Genomic DNA, 22299 nt, shown 5'->3' with positions numbered 1-22299 from the left:
AACCCAAGGAGGGGTCGCTATGAGCCGGGGCTGACTTGATGGCACGTAACAACAACAACAACAGTACAGAGTAAAACCACCCTATAAAGTTTCCAGGGCGGTAATCTTTATGGACACATTTTCCAACTACTGATCCTTCTTTGTTTCCAATGTTAGCAATCCAATCACCAGTAATTGCATTGCATCGTGATTGCATGTTTAATCAATTATAGACTGCAGAAGTTGGGAAAAAATCTTCAATTTCTCCATCTTTGATATTAATAGTTGGTGCATAAATTTGAATAATAGTTATATTAACTGGTTTTCCTTATAGGCATATGCATATTGTCCTATCACTAGCAACATTATACTTCAGGATGGATTCTGAAATGTTCTTTTTGACAATGAATGTGATGCTGTTTCTTCTTCAATTTGTCATTCTCAGCATCATATGATTGTCTGACTCAAAATGGCCAATACTAGTTTATTTACACTCATTAACGCCTGGACATTTATTTATCTTGTGTTTCATTTCATTTTTGTTGACTCAATTTTCTTAGATTCATACTTCATACATTCCAAGTTCTGATTATTAATAGATGTTTGCAGCTGCTTCTTCTCACTTTAAGTTGTTCCACATCAGCAAATGAAGGTCCCGAAAGCTGTACTTTCTCCATATCATTAGGGTTGGTTCTACTGTGATGAGGCAGCTCTTCAGAATACTTCCAGTGATTTTTTTTTTTTTTTTTCAGTAGTAGATTGCTAAGTCCATCTTCCTAGTCTTACTCTGGAAGCTCTATTAAAACCTTTTAACCACGGGTAACCCTGCTGGTATTTAGTAATTCCAGCATCACAACATAAAAGCCACCACAGTATGACAAACTGACAAATAACTGAGAATTACTGGTGATTGGAATGTGAAGGCTGGAAACAAAGAAGAAATATCAGTAGTTGGAAAATATGGCCTTGGTAATAGAAACAACTCCAGAGATTGCATGATAGAATTTTGCAAGACCAATGACTTATTCATTGCAAATACCTTTTTCAACAGCATAAACAGTGACTATGCATGTGGACCTTGCCAGATGGAATACACAGGAATCAAATGGACTACATTTGTGGAAAGAGATGATACACAAGCTCAATATCATCAGTCAGAACAATGTCAGGTTCTGACTGTGAAAGAGACCATCATGTTCATATGTAAGTTCAAGTTAAAGCTAAAGAAACTAAACCAAGTCTATGAGATCCAAATATGACCTTGAATATATCCCACCTGAATTTATAAACCACCTCAAAAATATATTTGATGCACTGAACACTAACAACTGAAGACAAGATAGGTTGTGGGATGACATCAAAGACATAATACATAAAGAAAGCAAAATGTTATTTAAAAGACAAGAAAGAGAGAAAAGACCAAAATGATTGTTAGAAGAGACTCTGAAACTTGCTCTTGAATGGAGAGTAGCTAATGGAAGAATAACAAAATAAAAGAGCTGACCAGAAGATTTCAAAGGGCAACTCAAGAAGATACAATGTACAAAGATCTGGAGTCAGAAAAACAAAAAGACAGAATGTTCCCAGCATTTCTCAAGCTAAAAGCATTGAAGAAAAAAATTCAAGCCTTGAGTTGCAATACTGAAGGATTCTGTGGCAAAATATTGAATGAGGTAGGGAGCATCAAAAGAAGACAGTAGCAATTCACAGAGTCACTGTGCTAAAAATAATTGGTCAATGTTCAACTATTTCAGGAGGTAACATATGATCAAGAACCAATGGGACTGAAAGAAGAAGTCCAAGCTACTCTGAAGGCATAGGGAAAAAAAGGCTCCAGGAGTTAAAGGAATATCTATTGGGATGTTTCAACAAATGGATGCAACTTTAGAAGCAGTCAATCGTCTAAGCCAAGAAATTTGGAAAACACCTTCCTGGCCAACTGAATGGGATGGAATTTGTGCCCATTTCAAAGAAAAGTTATACAACAGAATGCAGAAATTATCAAACAATGTCATTAATATAACATGCAAGCAAAATTTTGCTGAAGATAATTAAAACACTGTTGCAGCAGTACATCAACAGGGAACCACCAGAAATTAAAGGCAGATTCAGAAGAGGACATGGGATAAGGTATACCATTGTTGATGTTAGATGGATCTTGGCCAAAAGCAAATAATACCAGAAAGTTGTTTACCTGTGTTTTATTAACTATTCAAAGACCTTCGAATGTGTGGATCTTAACAGATTATGGATAACATTGTGAAGGATGGGAATTCCAGAACACTTAATTGTGCTCATGCAGAACCTGTACATAGACCAAGAGGTAGTAGTTTGAACAGGATTGGAGGAAGACTCATTAACAACTTGTGATATGCAGATGACACACCTTGCTTGCTGAAAGTGAAAATGACTTGAAGCACTTACTGGTGAAGATAAAAGACTGCAGCCCTCAGTATGAATTACATCTCAACATAAAGGAAACAAAAATCCTCACAACTGGGTCAATAATCAACATCATGATAAATTGAGGAACTGATTGCATCCATAATCAATGCCCACAGAAGCAGCCATGAAGTAATCACATGACATATTGTATTGGGCAAATCTGCTTCAAAATATCTCTTTAAAGTGTTAAAAAAGTAAAGATGTCACTTTGAGGACTAATGTGCACCTGATCCAAGCCATAGTATTTTCATATGCATGTGAAAGGTGAATAATGAATAAGGCAGACTAAGAAGAATTGATGCCTTTGAATTATGGTATTGGCAAAGAATACTAAATATACATACCATGGACTGCCAGAAGAACGAATAAATCTGTCTTGGAAGAAGTACAGCCAGGATGCTCCTTAGAAGCAAGGACTGTGAGACTTATTTTTGGACTTTGGGCATGTTATCAGGAGGAACCAGTCCATGGAGAAGGACATCATGCTTGGTAAAGTACAGGGTCAGTGAAAAAGAGGAAAACCTCAACGAGATGGATTGACCTAGTGGCTGCAACAATGGGCTCAAACACAGGAATGATTTTAAGGATGGCTCAGGACTGGGCAGTGTTTTATTCTGTCACCATGACTTGGACCAACTCAATGGCACTTAACAACAACAATCTTTATGAAAGCAGGCTGTCACGTCTTTCTCTTTCGGAGTGACTGGTGGTTTCAAACCAGACTTTTTAGTTAAGTTGAGTATTCAACTACAGAGTGACAGTATATTAAATTCCCAATTTTATCAATGCCATGTTTTGGAGGGCCAAGACAATACAGACATTCTATGTGAGGGCATATTGGTCGGATTTTAATTTTTGACATCAATGTTAAAATAGGTAAGTCTCTAACTGAATGACTAATTGTTGCATTTACCACACTGGCTCAGGGAGCTCTGATAACACAAAAGCTTACTTTCTTGGAGAGTTTCCTAATAGTCCCATATTTCAGTCTGACGGAAAGTAAAAAGAACAAAGTACAAAGTAGAAACATCAATGGACCATCATAAATAATGCAGAAAAATGAAAGGGGTTGACTCAGAATAGAATCCACTTGGAGAGAAGCAACCAAAGAGCATTTGGGTGTCAGAGTCTTCTGGATAAACTAAGGGTGACATTATTCAAGTAATAGTGATGTATAAGCTTCTGATGAAATTCCTGAGACTATTTCTGACTCTCTCCATAGGCATACTTTCATTTGGTATAATTTTTTGAGGCTCTCTTGGTTGAATCTTAGGGAATAAGTCCCCCAAAAGATGGGGATTTGGAAGAACAATAGCAGATCAACTGAGAGAGAAATGGTAACACTTGGTGTGAAGGCATAGGGCAGGAGTATGGAGTAGGATAAAATTAAATTACTTAAAGAAGAGACAGGTTTTCTCCAGGTCCCCTTCTGCTAGGACCTTTTAAGAAAGGGTAGATAGTCTTCCTCCTGGTATAGATGGAGGGCAATCTAGCATGGGGCCAGAGAAATGGATTTAAAATTCCTTCCAGGCTTTCCTAGTTCACTAATTATAGAACAACCAAGATTTCAGGCTCAGAGAGATATAAACAGCATATTCAGAGTATGAGTCATTATGTATTAGGGGAGACTAGTAATTGGCTAATTATGCTGGTTAATCACTTGACTGCTAACCAAAAGTTAGGAGATTCGAAATCACTAGGTGCTCCACAGGAGAAAGATGTGACTGTCTGCTTTCATAAAGATGTACAGCCTTTGGAAACTGTATGGGGCTGTTCTACTGTGTCTTACAGGGTAGCTTTGTGTCAGAATGGACTCAATGGGCTTGGTTTTTTGGGAATAGCTGTGTGGGGGCAAGGATGATTAGAAAGGGGGTCCCAGGAGATCAAACATGGAAATATCAGCAGGATAGCATGATAGATTTTGAATTTGAAGCAGCAAAATAGAATAGTGGAATAGACTTCATGGACACTATGTTCAATAATTCATGAGCTTCTGGACTCAGACAAGTTTCTTACCTGTTAAATTAACTTCCCACTGAGATTTCTTCCTCTACAACTCTCTGAGCTTGGAGTAGTTATAAGTCTCTCCATTTCAACCTTTCCCGGCCCCAGATTGGTCTCTAGGCTACTGTATCAGGCCAAACCTTAAGACTATGGGTGCTCATAAAACTGAAAAGATCAGTTTGTGACAAAGAAGGAGATTGTTTTAATAATCTAAACAGCATTTCTCAAAGGATGCTTTGTGGCTATAAAACACCACATAATGTGGATGAATTTAGAGGATATTATGCTGAGTGAAATACATTAATCACAGAAGGACAAATATTCTATTAGTCTACTATTGTAAAAAATCAATGAAAGGTTTACATATGGAAGAAAACTTCTGTTATTTACCAGGGATGGGATGGGAGGTGAGGGAAAATTGCCAGATAGGGAAGAGGCAAGTATTGATGTGGGTGAAGGGAAAGGCAATATACCAAATCAAGTTACCAACACAACACCACCAAGGAAAAGGAAGACACAGAGAGGTGCACAAGAGGTACAGAAAACAAAGATAAACACTTTTACATACACAATACTGCATTATCAGTGATAACAAACATCAGTCTACAGGTAAATAGATAGGTAGACAGGCTGAATGATCAGGTATGTCTAGGCAAAAGGGAACATGCCCATTGCCATATATAAGCTTGACAGATGATATTGCTACATATGTATTGGTATGTGCTGTAAGAATGTTCAAGAGCTCTGGTAGCATAGTGCCTAAGGCATTTGACTGCTAACCAGAAGGCTGGCAGTTCAAATCCACTAGCCACACCTCAGATGGATGATTGGGCAATCTACTTCCATAATGATACTGCTTCAGAAATCCAAGGAGGGGTCGCTATGAGTCAGATTCAACTCGATGGCAGTGAGTTGTTTGGTGTTATAAGAATGTCCATATAGATAGAACTAACAGGAGGTAAAGGTATGATAATTTCTTAGGAAGCATCCATTCCTGATGGAGCGAGTTGTTGGATCTGTGGGCTCAGGACCATGGTCGCAGAGGACATCAAGCTCAATTGGTATAATATACTACATATGAACATTGTTCTACATCCTACTTTAGTGAGTAGTGACTAGGGTCTTAAAAGCTTGCAAATGGCCATCTAGATGCAACAATTGGTCTCTCTTCACCCAGAGCAAAGAAGAATGAAGAAAACCAAACACACATGGAAATAAGTAGTCCAAGGGACTAGTGGACCATGTGAACCACAGCCTCCATGACTATGAGATCAGAAGAATTAAATGGTGCCTGGCTACCACTGTCAACTACTAGGAAAGGGATCAGTGCAGGAGATCCTGGATAAAGTGGTAGACCAATGTGGAACAAAACTCAAAATCATGAAAAAGACCAGGTTTACTGATCTGATCGAGCCTGGTAGAACCCTCAAGCCTATGGTCCCTATCTACCTTTCAGGCCTGGAATTGAACTAACTCACTGTCGTGGCTTCCAGCCAAATGATAGACAGGCATATAGGGTGAACATATACACCAAGGAGATATACTCCTTAGAATGATCAATCATGGGAGAACAGAAGGGCAATATTTGCACAGGGATATAGATCAGGGGGCAGGAATGTACAGGAAAGAGGTAACTACAGAGAGGAAGTGGAAAGACAGCTGTTACATTGGGGGGATTGTGGTCAATGTCATGAAAGAAAATGTATATAAACTGCTACATGGAAAACTGCTCTGCAAACTTTTGCCCAAATCACAATAATAATAATAATAATAATAACAATAATAATAATAAAAGGATTCTCTATGGAACACTATTGAGATATCTTTTATCATAAACACACACACACACACAGATTCTATATAATTTTGTGGACAAATATATTTAGGAAATATTTCATATATGCCTTCTTTCTTTCTTTGCACAGTAAAGGCTCTGATAAGACTTGCAGTAAATAAATATGTTTCCTTTTATTTAAATCAGCACTTCCAAACTTTATTTGACCATTGTGGTAGTTCAGTTTGTGGCAGCTTGGCTGGGCCTGGTAGAATGACTGGGCAGCTGGATATAGTATTCCCCATGATGAGACTGGTAATCAACTCCATGGTGGAATCTACTGTGAGCAGCTGAGTAGCTGCCTTCGGGATGTGGTCTGCTTCCTGTGTATAAGGAGAAGCCTTGAGAATGGTCTCTAGCCCATGGCACGCTTGGACCCTGCATGTAGCCATGTTGTTCATTAGCCTGCCATGCTCTGCTGACCTTGAGACTTAAAATGGACTTAAATTAATGGCCTGCCACGGGGTTTGGTAACATCAGGACTGTGCCTTTTTACTTGTCAACCTTGGGCTTGTCAGCCTTAGTAGCCAGCAGCCGTCTGAGTGAAGAAACACCTCTAGGTCCAGTGGGCCAGGAGCAGGAGGCAGAGCTGGACCCCAAGGTTGAGGGTCTTTCACCCAGCTCCTAGATCCTGGCACTTTGAATTTGGACTTAAAGCCTCCAAATTGTAAGAATAAACTTCTGTTTGTTAAGGCCATCCCATTTGTGGTATATTCTTTTCAGAGAGGCACTAGGTAACCAAAACAACCATGGAATCTTTCTAAAATGTGTGTAATACTCTTTATCACTATGTGTCTGTCAGTTTGTTGTACTGTGGTAATTTGCATGTTGCTATGAGCTCTGGTAGCATAGTGCCTAAGGCACTTGACTGCTAACCAGAAGGCTGGTGGTTCAAACCCACCAGCCACTCCTCGGAAGGAAGGTTGGGCAATCCTACTTCTGTAGTGATACTGCCTCGGAAACCCAAGGAGGGGTTGCTATGAGTTGGGGCTGACTTGATGCCACACAACAACAACAACATGATGCTGGAAGCATGAAAAGGAGATGGAAGGAATACACAGAGTCACTGTACCAGGAAGAATTGGTTGATGTCCAACTTTTTCAGGAAGTAGGATATAATCAAGAACCTATGGTATTGAAGGAAGAAATCCAAGCTGCACTGAAGGAATTGGCAAAAAACAAGGCTCTAGGAATTGACAGAATACTCATTGAGATGTTTCAACAAACGGATGCAGCATTAGAGGCACTTACTTGTTTATGCCGAGAATTTTTGGAAGACAGTTACTTGGCCAACTAATTGGAAGAGATCAATATTATTACCCATTTCAAAGAAAGGTGATCCAACAGAATGTGGAAATAATTGAACAATATCATTGATATCACACATGAGTAAAATTTTGCTGAAGATAAATCAAAAATGGTTGAAGCAGTATATCGACAGGGAGCTTCCAGAAATTAAAGCTGGATTCTAAAGAGAATGTGGAATGAGGGATATCATTGCTGATGTCAGATGGATCTTAGCTGAAAGCAAAGAATACCAGAAAGATGTCTACTTGTATCTTATTGACTATGCAAAGGCTTTTGACTGTGTGGATCATAACAAATTATGGATAACATTATGGATTTTAATCCACAGCATTATGAGGAACATGTACATAGACCAAGAGGCTGTCATTCGAACAGAACAAGGGGACACTGCATAGATTAAAATCACGATGAGGTACATCATGATTTATCCTTTTACCACACTTATTCAATCTGCATATTGAGCAAATAAGAGAAGCTGGACTTCATGAAGAAGAATGTGGCATCAGGATTGGAGAAAGAATCATTAACAACCAGTCATATGCAGATGACACAGCCTTACTTGCTGAAAGTGAAGATGACTTGAAGCACTTACTGATGAAGATCAAAGACTACCATCTTCAGTGTGGATTACACCTCAACATAAAGAAAATGAAAATCCTCACAACTGGACCAATAAGCAGCATTATGATAAATGTAGAAAAGATTGAAATTGTCAGGGATATCATTTTACTTGTATCCAAAGTCAACACCCCTGGAAGCAGCAGTTGAAATCAGATGGCATATTGTGCTAGGCAAATCTTTTTTTAAAGAGGGTAAAAGACCTCTTTAAAGTATTAAGAATCATTTATAGTATTAAGAAACAAAGATGTCACTTTGAAGACTAAGATGTGCCTGACCCAAGCCATGGTATTTTCAATTGCCTCATATGCACGTGAAAGCTGTACAATGAATAAGGATGACCAAAGGGTTGATGCCTTTGGATTATGGTGTTGGCAAAGAATAATGAAAACACCATGCACTGCCAGAAGAACTAACAAAGCTGTGGAAGAAGTGCAGCTGGAATGCTCCTTGGAAGTGAGAATGGACAGACTGTATCTCACTTACTTTGGTCATGTTCCCAGAAATGACCATTCCCTGGATAAGGATATCATGCTTGGTAAAGCAGAGAGTCAGTGAAGAATGGAAATACCCTCAATGAGATGGATTTACACATTGGCTGCAATGATGAACTCAAGCATAGTAAGGATTGTCAGGATCGTACAGGACTTGGCAGTGTTCTGTTCTGTTGTACATAGGGTCGCTATGAGTCAAAACCAATTTGATAGCACCTAACAGCAACAACAATGATCCTGGAAGCTATAGCACTGGTATTTCAAATACCAGCACCAAAACAACAACAACAACAACTCACTAACATTGAGGCAATTCTGACACATAGTGACCCCATTGGGTTTCCAAGGCAGTAAATATTTACCAAAGTAGATTACCCCATCTTCCTCCCACTGAGCCAATGGTGGGTTTGAACTGGCAACCTTCTGGTTAGCGGTCAAATGCCTTAGAGCTCCTTCAAATATCAACAGAGTCACCCAATACTACAGGTTTCAGTGGAGATTCCAAATTAAGACAGAATAGGAAGAAAGGCCTGATGATCTACTTTTGATAATTAGTCAGTGGAAACTCTTTCAATCATAACAGAATATTGTCTGGTACAGTCCTGGAAGATGAGTGTCTTAGAACAGAAGGCACTCAAAATACACAGTGGCTGTATCCATGGGCTTTAGCATACCGATGATCATGAAGATGGCACAGGGCCTGGCACTGTTTTGTACTGTTGTACATAGATTGACATGAGTCAGAACTGACAACTAATACCAACAAATACCCTTCAACATCCTGTGCAACTAGTGTTTCACAGAACATTTTTTGAGAAACATTGACAAATTATCTCTGTGGTCTGTATTTTAGTATTGAGCTGGTCTAAAATCTCAGGTTCTGTTTAAGAATTCTACCAGAGGAATTCAGGGGTTGTTCATTTACTTTAAAGAGCTCTGATGGTACAGTTGTTAAGGCACTTGGCTGCTAACCAAAGTTAAACCTACAGTTCAAACCTACACTTCCCAAATGGAGAAAGATGAGGTAGTCTTGCTTCCATAAAGATTTATAGCCTTGGAAACCCCATGGGCATTTGTACTCTGTCTTATAGGGTTGCTATGAGGTGGAGTTGACTTGATGGTAGTATGTTTGTTTTTTCAGTTTTCTCTTACTTTGAGCAACCTACAATTCGAAGTAATGCAAAATTACATTATTCTGGACAAAAATTCACATTGAGGCTTGATTTATCTCTTGTGTGTGTTTATGCTTCAGCAGAAATTTATTATTACTTGTAAATATATCTCTGTAGTCAGTTATAACATCAAAAACATTTTTTGAGAGGCTTGATTTTTCTTTTGTTGACAATATTCATTTGTAAGTCCATCCTTTGCTTTATTGTTTCTACCTGTCTACTGAATTGGTAATTTTTTAAAAATTCTTCCCCTCCAATTTTTTGGCTATGTGGTTATTCTAACATTTAAAAATTCTTCCTAATTTCTTGTAGAACATTTATTATAAGACATGTTTAGAAGTCTAAGAGTTTTATGTTTTGCTGATTTATTTTGATAATATTACATTATGTAACTGATGATGCAATTCATGCTGCATATTCTTCTCTTCCCTTGCCCTCAGTATTTCCCCTGAAATGTCATCTCCTGCAAATCTGATTTGTTTTAGGCAATCTGAGAAAATACATATGAAGGAGGTTTGCAGATTGTAAAGCACTCTACAAATGTGAAGTGATATCATTATAAAAGTATTTAGCAATCCTTTTATTGAGTACCTACTGTGCCCAATACTGTGCCAGGGGCTAGGGCTATAGGTAAGTCAAACCTGATTCCTATACTCAAGATGCTCAGAGTGGGGTGGGAAAGGGGTGGGAAGACGATCAATAAACAGTTACAATGATGAGGTGACATTGGTATTGAAGGACATAATAAGGGCATAGGAAAGAATCATCTTGTCAGAAAAGTCTTCGAATATTGGGAAGCTGTCAAGTTCATGGTAAATACAAATTTTCACAAATTCAAATTTTTCTTTGAAAGCTCAAATTTTATGATTAGCAACAAATCATGGCAACAGCTTTCCTTGAAGTGATAGTAAGCTCATTTAATTAATTTTATATAAAATATGTATCATATATCCAAGTATAAGTACCATTGTTTATCTTCCAATCATTCTTTCAATAAAAATGGTATTCCATGAAAAACATATCATGTTCAGTTCTCAGTTCACTCATACAAGTGCTTTTCCTTCAGACAACCATACATACAGTTCCTATTTCCTCATTGAAATTATTAAAATAATCATGTAATAATTTAATAAAATAAGTATTTTTTAATGCTTCACATGTGACATTTTTAAGGCAACTGGCTGCTCCCCATTTTTTAAAATCTGGGTAAAGAATACAACTACTTCTTTTACAGTTGGCTATCATTGCCCTGTTTTATGCTAAGATGTTAGCAGTTTACCCACCATTGCTTTTGCACCATTGGTATAAATGTCAGCACAATGAAAAAGCAAATAAGGTTTTAGTATTATTATGAAAATAATTTTTACCTTGCGGACACCTTTCTAGGGATCCACAGACCACAGTGAAAGAACTGCTGCTATACACTGTTCCCCACTCCAGTCAGCCTCACCCAGCTTCAGATGACCAACTTTCTGAGTAATTATTTGTTTTGCAAAATATAATTAGAAGGAGGCTAATAATTTGCAATCACATAACACATAGTTTCTGAATATTGGATTTAATAAGATTATTAAGCCCATTAGTTTTAGTACTTGTATGTCTTTAATTTTTTTCTTTTAAATATAAAGTTAGCAAATCTTATCTGCAAATCTCTCCTCTCCAATTTGCTGTTTTAATGCCCCAAGGGACTTGGTTTGGAATAATACTCTACTTTTCAAAGTCATTCTCTCATATGTCTATTGGGTAGGAGAGACTAGATAGCCTTTTAGCACTCAGATTCTAGGATACCTCTTATCAAAGATGTGTGATTAAATGTCCCCCAGTAGCTTTACTGTTTCACTAATAACTGTGGTTTTCTCTATTTTTTTCTAAAGTCTGCTGTGTCTCTGGCCCAAATTAGTACATTTAAGCCAGAAGCAGAGGGAGCAACATTTACTCTAGAAAATTCCACTAGGTTTCCACTCATTTACATTGACCCACTTATCCCACTCTTATATCTCCAGATTGGTCTGGTAATTTTGGTAACTGCTTTTGCTTCTTTGGTTTTCATGACTTTAAATGGGTAATTTCAGCCTTCTACTTACATATTTTTTTAAAGCTTCAGTTGCTGCCCTATTTTTCCTTCCAGCCTTCCTCTGCCCCAGTTTAACATCATGTTGCCCTAGAACCATTGAACTTGGGCATTGGGGAGAACTTCAGCATTCATCTGGCGCAATTCAACTTTATTATGTAAATGGATGGTGAATGTTCTACCTAGGATCACACAGAACTAGAACCCTTGTCAGTTTAAATTCAGTCCTCCTCCCACTACATCACATTGGTTGGCTCTGGTGTTTTAGATTTTGCTTTTAAATGAGAAATCTTGCTGTCTGAAGTTTTGGTGTTGTTTCCCATCCTTGCACATACTTGCGGGGCTTTGGCCCCTTTGACTTAAATTGGATTTTCCTCTTGTACTAATTGCTTTTGGAGGTGATCTGAACACGAAGCACTATTTTTAATCTTTTTAAAGTAAGTTTCTTCTTCCCACTTACAGTTATAATTCTCTTTGCTATTGTCAGGCTTCTAGCCCCCAAGCTTCAAACCTCACAGAGAATTTTCAGCTCTTGACCTGCTCAATTGCTTTCTGAATCACGTTGGAAAAAAACAACACATGATTGTAAGGAATATCACTTACTATTGAATTTTCTCAAGTCTGAGAGTCAAAAGAACAGATTTTGTTAATGTTGACTCAGCTGAAGGAACCAAAGATTTGTAAAACTAATGGATTATGTTTATCTTTTAATGCATGCATGTAATTTCAGTTAGAGTTATGTTCATGCTTCCAAAGGATACATGAACCTTTGAGAGGACCAAGAGTATAACTGAAGAAGGAAAAGAGCCATTTTCTCTTCCAAACTGCATCTCTTTTGCTTCCTCAAGGTGTATTTCGCAAAGAACATTGCTAATACTCATAACATGAGGCTGATCACAGATAATAGGATGCACGTTTTAAAGATCCAGTTGAATGGCACAAAAGCCAAATCTATTGCTGTTGAGTTGATTTTACTCATAGTGAGTCAACAGGAGAGAGTAAAACTGCCCCAGAGAATTCCCAAGATTGTAATTCATTATGGAAGCAGACTGCCACATCTTTCTTCCATTAAGTGTTTGGTAAATTCAAATCTCTGAATTTTCAGTTAGCAGGCAAGTGAGATTCTGTCCCATGCTGATAAACATTTGAACTGAAAGGGACATTTGTTTAAAATGCCCATGGAAACTGCTCCTATCCCCTAACAGTGTTATTTCCAGGTCAATATATATTTTTTTTCACTCTTATTTCACCAGGTGAAGACCTCTGTTCTGGTTACCTAGTGCCACACTGACAAGAATATACCACCAATGGGATGGCCTTAACAAACAGGAGTTTATTCTCTCACAATTTGGGGACTTTAAGTCCAAGTTCAAAGAGCCAGGCTCTAGGGGCTGCATGAAAGCCCCTCAGCCTTGGGGTCCAGCTCTGCCACCTGCTCCCGGCCCACTGGAGCTAGAGGCATTTCTTCACTCAGACAGCTGCTGGCTGCTGAGGCTGAGAACTCTTCAAGGTTGACAAGTCAAATGGCACAGTCCTGATATTACCAAACCACATGGCAGGCCATTAACTTAAGTCCACTGTAAGTCCCAAGGTCGGCAGAGCATGGCAGGCTGCTGAGCAACGATACAGCTACACTCAGGGTCCAAGCGTGCCATAGGCTAGAGACCATTACCAAGGCTTTTCCTTAAATACAGGAAGCAGACCACATTCCCAAAGGCAGCTGATTGCCAGTCTCATCATGGGGAATAACTACCACCAGCTGCCCAGCCACTCAACCAGGCCCAGCCAAATTGACATACAAACATAACTACCACAACCTCCATCAGCTGATAAATCTCTCTATAATAATTTTACACACTTTAAAGCTTTTTATTCTTTTAATAAGGAGATTGGTCTAGCACAGATTATCTGCATGTATGATTTACATGAGTCTCTGGATGTTGCCAACAGTTAATGTGCTTGGCTGCTAACCAAAAGGTGGAGGCTGGAGTCCACCCAGAATCACCCTGGAATAAAGGCCTGGCAGTCTCCTTCCAAGAGATCATCCATTAAAAACCAAAAAAAAAAAAAAAAAAAAAAAAAAAAAAATCCCCCCTAATATAAATTGGGACATTATGACCCAATGACAAATTTTTTTTTCTAATTTTAATAATCTGTTTGAGGGTAGATGAAACAGTTTAATATTAACTGTCACTATGAGGGACACATTGAATGGTGAGTTTCACACAATGTCATGTTGCCCATGTTACTTCTTATTGGGGGAATCATGGCAGCTCAGATTCCAAAAGAGAATTTTCTCTTCTATCAAAAAGAGCTGAATACATTCTTTCCCCTAACAGCTCAGCAGCAGAGAGCACAGAAATAGCTGACCCAAAGAGCATTTTGATAGAGACAATGAGGTAGTTTGGGGCTCCACAAATAGAGGGAAAAGTCACAGCAGGTAGGGAAACAACCAGGTGTGGTGCAAACCTCCTCAGAAATAAAACAGATCAGACAATACTTATAGTCAACACCGAGAAGCCACACAAACAAAGACTAAGAGTTTTTGGTAAACAGCAACATAAGCTATAATACAGAACCAGAACTGGTTGTTGTTGCATCAACTCTGATTCCTGGTGACTTCGTGTGTGTCAGAGTGGGATTGTGCTCCATAGGATTTTCTATGGCTGATTGTTTTTTCAGAAGTAGTTGGCTAGACCTTTCTTCTGACACATCTCTGGGCAACTCCAGTTTAACCTTTTGGTTAGCAGTTGAGTATGTTAACCATTTGTACCACCCATGGACAACAAGGTACAAAATCAGTACAGACCAGCTCAGAATAGAGATTTTCATATAAGCTGCACTTAGGTGGTCACTTCCTTTGTGTCAGTCTCTCTGCATAGCCCAAACTATTTGTGTTTGAAGGCTCACAAGTTTTCCTCTACCTTCCATTGTATTCAGCTCTTTTTGATAGAAGAGAAAATTCTCTATTGGAATTTGAGCTGCCATGATTTCCCCAATAAGAAGTAACATGGGCAACATGACATTGTGTGGAACTCACAATTTAATGTGTCCCTCATAGTGACAGTTAATATTAAACTGTTTCATCTACCCTCAAACAGATTATTAAAATTAGAAAAAAAAATGGACTCAATGGTAGTGGGTGGTTCATCTCACTTTCATAGTTTTAAGGAAGATCTTGTCTTGTCTGTTGGGCTCCGGAAGTCAGGATAAAGGGTGGAAACTGTTATAAGATTGGTGGGCTAGGGGGATTTTACATTGATAAGGGAGCCCCACTCCTCAGGAGTCCTTGGGTCGTGCAAACTATTATGTGCTTGGTTATCTGAAAGGTTGTGGTTCCCACTCAGAGGCACCTTGAAAGATAAGCCTGGTGATTTGCGTCCAAAAGTCACAGCCTTGAAAACTCTAAGGAACAGAGTAAGTGCATGCATGCATGTACTTACCATGTGTTGGTCTCAGTGGCAACTAACAACAACACAAAGAAGCAACTCTATTCTGGGGACAGAACAGACGCAGAAAGGAAGGGGGAGACAGACTCCCTGCTCTTGCCCCCCCCAACACAAACTGAAAACAACTGAACAGAGACTGAACAGGAGCTAAGTTTTGATAGAGTTTTGAAGAAGTTTAGATTAGGAGATGTGGGGCAACTCCTGGTGAGTGTGAGCTACAAACAGAGATGAGCAAAGTGCTGGCAAGTTTTGCTCGGCGAGGTAAATGAATCCCTTCTTAGAATTCTTTGAGTGACTTCAGTAAAGATTTAAACTGCTTGGCAATTACTTTTAAACATCAAACTGATATTTCTTTTATGGTAACATCAGGAGGCTTCAGGTCAAAAAGTGGCTGTTATAGAGTTCATATGTAAATGTAAGCGTCCATTGATAATACAGTAATCCACATCCATATCTCATTCTCAACCAATTCTTTTTGTTATTTTCCTAAAAGCCTTCATTTAGAGAAACTTCTTGGTATTTTTATAGATAGCTGGATTGGGTGGAGGGCACTTACATATTATTTTCTCAATTCTGGATGTTCACAGTGGGGAGATAAAAGACCCTTCTAGAAAGCTACTTTAGCTGGGCTTATCCCCAGGTGTGTTCCAGGTGACAGAGACAACAGCAGCTACAGCAGAGGAAAGAGGGGACTGAGGTTGGTGCTCAGGGGACCCCAGACTGCCAGGAGAATTGGGACGCTAGGAAAGGACAAAAGACACATGATTGACATATGGAACTATGCATGCCAAGTCTCCATATTAGAAGGCTTCTTTGTTCTTAGTCATTTCCCCACTTCATAGCTACGCTTTCAAACAAGGTGACGGTGGCAAAGAGCGAGCCCTGTTCCTGCATAAAATCAGTACCTAAAGATTGAGAATTGTGGTCTAGGAAGATCCTGACCCACCAAGTGACTCTTTTGGGTATAATATGACACAAAGTTCCATGACAATAGATCTGGGTTTGTATTCTGCTACTGCTTCTTATTAGTTGCGTGACCTTGGTCAAGTTTATTTATCACTCTTAGATTCCTCAACTGCAAAATGCAGAAAATAGTATTGCCTACCTTACAAAGAGATTAAAAGATAATCTCTTTGCAACACTCAATACAATGTTATTCCTTAGTATCACTATAAATGCATCTCTTCTGCTTTTGTATATTCATAGATGATTTCTGCATAAATATGAGTTTGTTTTCCTAAAGGTTCTTTTTCTCTCCTAGATTTTTTTTCTATCACCTCCATCACCGCAGTCTCCTAAATCCTTCAGGTTTTGAGCCCTGACTTGGTTCTCTAGTACTGTTATAACAAATATAGCACAAATTGATGGCTTAACAAACAAGAAATTATTCTGTTACAGTTTAGGAGTCTAGAAGTCCAATTTCAGAGTGCTGGCTTTAGGTGCTGAGCAAAGCACCTTGACCTTAGGCTTCAGCTCTGCCTCTTGTTCCAGGCACACTGGAGGTGGAGTGTCTTCTAACTCACACAGCTGCTGACTTTTGAGGTTGACAAACCCAAGGTCAACAGGCAAAATGGCACAATCTCTGTGAAGGTAACAATTCCAAGGTTGGCAGGCAACATGGCAGGCCACTAGGTCAAGTCCAGGAACTAGAGATGAAGACTCAGCCAAATGCAAAATCCAAAATATGCCAAAGAGCTAGAGAGTGTTCCCAAAGCTCTTCTATATATACTGGAAGCAGGACACACTCCAAAGATACCTCCCTGTCCACTGATTAATGTCTCACAGCAGATTTCACCATGGAGGTGATTACAATCTCATCATGGGGAGTAACTACATCCGTCTGCAAGCCACTCGAAACCACAGCCCAGCCAGGCTGACAGACAACCTTAACTGCCACAGGTCCCTTGCCTCTCATCTCAACAGGAGTTGGCTGTTGCTGTTTTCCATGAACACTTTCTCCACTGAATCCTGTAGCCCTGTGTTGAAATCTGTCTTTTGAGCCATACGCCCTATACTACCATTATTTGTGCATTAGTTTCATTTCTTTAAACCACCAAAAACAAAATTCACTGCCATCGAGTTGGATCTGACTCTTATCGACCCCTTCTTGGGTTTCTAAGGAAGTAGATTGCCCAACCTTCCTTCAAAGGAATGGCTGGTGGGTTTGAACCAGCAGCCTTCTGGTTAGCAGTCAAATGCCTTAGGCTCTACATTTCTCTACTTAATAAAAATTGACTCCAGAGACAGAAAAAGACCTTAAAAACATCTACAGCACCTAGCTCAGTGCCTGAGTAAACCAAAAACCAAACCTTCTGCCATAAAATCTATTCTGACTCATAGAGACCCCCATTGGGTTTCCAAGGCTGTAGATCTTTATGGAAGGAGATTGCCTCATCTTCCTCCCAAGAAGCAGCTGGTAGGTTTGAACTACCAACCTTCTGGTTAACAGCCATATGCCTTATCTACTACACCACCTGAGCTCCTTATCAGTGCCTGAGTAGGTGGTAAGTAGTCAATAAGTATTTTCATAATGAGCGATTAAAGATGACAATCCAATAAATTTGTCAAGTATAAAATATCCTACATTAAAATTATGTTACTACTATGATCAACTGTTTATTGAGCATTCCTGCTTTTTATAGATTCTAGTAAACCAAGCCCATGCATACTTGCCTTCCCCACAACTTTCATGGCTTATCTTATTGTCTTTTCTGGTATTGCTGCCCGAGTCAGAGAAGAATTCCTGGTTAGTTCTGTCCTTCAGAACTCAAAGCAAAGCTCTATACCTTCTTTTTTACACAAAGAAGCCATTCATCTACCATATTTCCTTCTGCTTATTCAGTTTTATAAATATTTGGAGGATGGTAGAAAATCACTTGTCATACCTGTGGCTTTTCACCATGTTAGGGACACTTGCAAAGATTCACCAGCATCGTAGGCATCCCTGTCAAGTTGTAGGCCTGGGAAGTGTAGCCCAGGCTGAAATCAAGAACTAACCACACGTGGCAAATTGAGTTGTGTCTCACTCAGACTTACAGTGCATTGTCTCTACCTACAAGTCCAGAGCATTAAAGCCATATGGCTCCAGGACCTTTAGACTTTCCACTTATTTTTAGCCAATGTTTTTGTTGTTAGTTGCTGTTGCATCAGCTCTGACTTACAGTGACCTTATGTATAACAGAACAAAACATTTCCATCAGAGGTAAATGATAGAGCCTCCGCAGCAGGGATATTCCCTCCTTGGCAGCTTTGTTAAAATACAATTTCAATTACAATCCACTGTATAGTGGACTATGTCAGTGGTGGGAATTGTTGGATGTGACTCATGTTATAGAAACAGTTCCTAATAATTCTCATTTCAGCATGTTGGGAAGGAGTCACAATTCCTGTTCTTTCTTTTCACAGACATATTGAAATATTTGAAGGTGTGCAAACACACATACCCACTAGTGGAGTTCTGAAATCCAGTAGCGCCAGAGACTTGGGGCCAGTTGAGCTCATCGGAAAGAGCTGTTGGTAAACTGAGGAAGGAGTTCTATAGAAAAAGTAAAGTAGAATGGGTCATTTGTTTGTTCAGGTATTAAGAGTACCCATTGTATAGGCATTTCTCTCTCATCTCTCTCTCTCTATTCAGTGAATGGCCTTTGTTATTTACAGCATGTGCCTACTAACTTTAACCATCATCAAGCAATGCATAATATTCAACGTGACTTGTGATATGACTCCTGTTCATCACTTATGAAAGATGTGAAACTCATGACATCTCATATATTTGAGAGATGGTTCAGTGGACCTGTAAACTGTCCAGTCTTAAAGTCTCTGAGATTTTCCTCTGTGTTTTAGTTTGTATAATCAGAAAGTCAATTGCCTGAAAAGTAATAACACCAAATCTCCCAGCAAAAATGCCTTGCCCAGTTTAAAGCTATGTCCTCAGGCAATCAAGTAATGCCTCCTGACCTTGTTGGGGTAAGGCACCTTCTGAGAATCTAATTATGATTTCTTTCCGCACAAAGATGCACATATATTCGTTTTGGCCTAGATTTCCAGAGATTCATAGACCTCCTAAAGGTCTTCCACAGACCTGAGTTTAAGAACTCCCGACATGGAATGTTGACAAAAGTAGGATTCATTTGAACCACATTTTTATGGCTTGTACAAAAATCACAGGGGGGAAAAAAAGCTCTCAGTTCTACTTTCTTCTTGTTCCTTTTATAAATGCACTTTGGGATAAATTCCTTTTCTGGCTAATGTTTCTAGAAAAAATTATCTAGACTGATGCATTTGGAACAAAGTTGCCAGATTTAGCAAATAAAAATAAAGGATACCCTGTTATGTTTGAATTTCAGGTAAATAAAAAATTATAGTATAAATATGTCCCATGAAATATTTGGGGCATACTTACCTGAAAAAACAAATTATTTATGTTTTATCTGAAATTCAAATGTAATTGAGCCTCTTGTATTTTATCTGGCAGTCCTTGTTTGGGCAATGCTCTGAAATAAAATATTCTCTTTTTGGCCTTGGCTAACAAGAACTTCAATGACCAGCCCAGTGCCTGGTTGTAGGCACTTTATCTCTGCTATGAGTGACATAACCTCCAGCCTGCCCCTGCATTTTTCTATACTGAAAACTCATGTCCTCTTTGGATGAATATGAAAACATCAAATCCTCTTTTAATGTTATTTTTAAATAAAAATTAAAAAACCCACACATACACGATTAATTAATTTTTGATCGCTAAATCCATTTGGTAGAAAATAGTTTCTTTAATAAATGGTGTTTGGACAACTTTTGCATATTTCCCCATGCAAAATAATGAAATTAGACCTATACCTCATGCCACATATGAAAGTTAACTCTAAGTGAATCAAAGACATAAATGTGAGCACTAAAATCATAAAACTCTTAGAAGAAATAGGGGTATGGTTTCAGGACTTGTTTTAAATGAGTGCTTAGACATGACACCAAAAGCACAGGGGTCGAAAGACTGAATAGATAACTTGCACTTCATCGAGTTAAAAAATTTTGTGCATCAAAGACTGTATCAATAAGATAAAGAGATAACATACTGATTGGGAGAATATTTTTAGGATTTATATTCTGAATCCAGAATATATAAACAACCCAATCAATTAATGGGCAAAGGAATTAAATAGATATTTTGCCAATGAGGATATACAAATGGCCAATGAGTATGTGAGAAGATGTTCAACATCATTAGTCATTGTTGTTATGTTGTTGTTATGTGCCGTCGAGTTGGCCCCGACTCATAGCGACCCCTTCTTGGGTTTCCGAGGCAGTATCACTACGGAAGTAGGATTGCCCAACCTTCCTTCCGAGGAGTGGCTGGTGGATTTGAACCGCCAGCCATCTGGTTAGCAGGCAAGTGTCTTAGCCACTATGCTACCAGTCATTAAGGAGATGCAAATCAAAATTACAGTGATGAGGGAGTGGGACAAGGGATGGGCAAAGGGATTGATCACTTCCATTTGTCTTCCAGCAATTAGCCCACTGGACAATGAATAAAAACAGACACAAATTGAGATCTCAGAATTGCAGATGGCAACTGAGGTGTTGGAGAGTTGAGGTCAGTCCAGAAATAGAGGAAAGAAGGAGCAGGGACAGCACAGAAACTGGGAGAACCCACCTGCTAGCATCTGTAGCACTCACTCACTGTGGCCATTTTGGGGTGGAGTCAGGCAACACCCCAAACAAAGAACACAGAATGGGAGCTAAACTGACAAAGTTGTAGTCCAATTTCTAAGGCTGTGCCAATAAGATGTGGGAGTTTGTGGGTTGTGGGGGCAAAGGGAGATCATGGCACTGTGAGAAAGTGCTGTTGGATCTTGTTGAGACCCTAAGCAGATGAGTACTAGGATTGGGAGGGACTGAGAAGGCACCAGCATGAGGGGGATACTTCAGACATGCAACACAGAGGGAAACAGCTGACTCCCTACCCATAGCAGGACATTGTGGGAGAGCCTACACCACCACTTATAGCAGCATCTGTGACCAGCTAAAGCTCTTGAACGTGCTTGTTGAACTCCAGAAGACAAACACCCAGAACTCCTGAATCAGTGATAAAACCTAAGGATAAGATTGCCCTCTGGGTTCTCTTTTTAGGAGAATATAGTGGAGATAATTCAACCAATTAAAATCACAAAATTTTCCCATGTAAATCAGAAAAAATAAGAAAATCCAAATTTAAACTTTTAAAAAATAGATTAAAATTGCCCACATTCAACAGAAAATAGTAAAATATACAAAATCACAAGAGAAGAAGAATCAATCAAAAGGAAAATGTGAAGAAGAGGAAATTGCTCCTAGGGAGGCCAAGTTAATGCAAAAAATAGAAAATTTTCAGATAATGGTGCTAAATATGTTTAAAGAAAGCAAAAAGCACACAGAACAAAATAAGGAAGATCAGGAAAGAAATGGAGGAGCAAAAGAGAGATTCAACAAGGAAATTGAAAACATAAAACAAAACAAAACAAAACCCAAAAAAGAGAACTACTGGAACTGATGTATAGAGCAACTGAATTAGAAAAAGCAAGAGAAACACTCAACAATAGTCAAGAGACAAAAGATAGACTAAGGGAACTAGAAGACAGAATAACTGAACTTATCAGGTCTCAAGAAAAACAAGAAAAAAGAAAAGAAAAGTGAACAAAGCCAAATGGGAATATGAGGTTTAATCAAAAAATCTAACAGAATTATTGGAATTCCATGAAAACAATAAACACATAAGAAAGAATTTTCCAAGAGATAATCAGACTTTCCCAGACTTGGACTTGCAAATACAGGAAACCACATGAACCCCAGTTAGAAGAAATGAAAAAAGGTCAATTCCACACCATATCCTAATAAAATTCCTGAAAGAATTTTATTTACAAGAAGAGAATTCTGAAAACAGTAAGAGAAAAAC

The 22299-nt window shown here is 38.8% G+C and overlaps 1 protein-coding gene across 1 annotated transcript in view; it reads right to left on the bottom strand.

Annotated features, from left to right (window-relative positions):
* Positions 1-22299, bottom strand: part of AOAH (acyloxyacyl hydrolase) — a 344354-nt gene that overhangs the window by 113152 nt on the left and 208903 nt on the right. Inside the window, exon 12 of the mRNA XM_007950097.1 lies at positions 18818-18909. Within this exon, the coding sequence (XP_007948288.1) occupies positions 18818-18909 (92 nt within the window). The remainder of the gene's footprint in view (positions 1-18817; positions 18910-22299) is intronic.

The sequence above is a fragment of the Orycteropus afer genome, unplaced genomic scaffold (assembly GCF_000298275.1).
Source record: "Orycteropus afer afer isolate SDZICR_OR568_19922 unplaced genomic scaffold, OryAfe1.0 scaffold00263, whole genome shotgun sequence".
Taxonomy (NCBI): Eukaryota; Metazoa; Chordata; class Mammalia; order Tubulidentata; family Orycteropodidae; genus Orycteropus; species Orycteropus afer.
The sequence above is the reverse complement of the archived record's forward strand: the minus strand, read 5'-3'. Positions and strand labels throughout refer to the sequence as shown.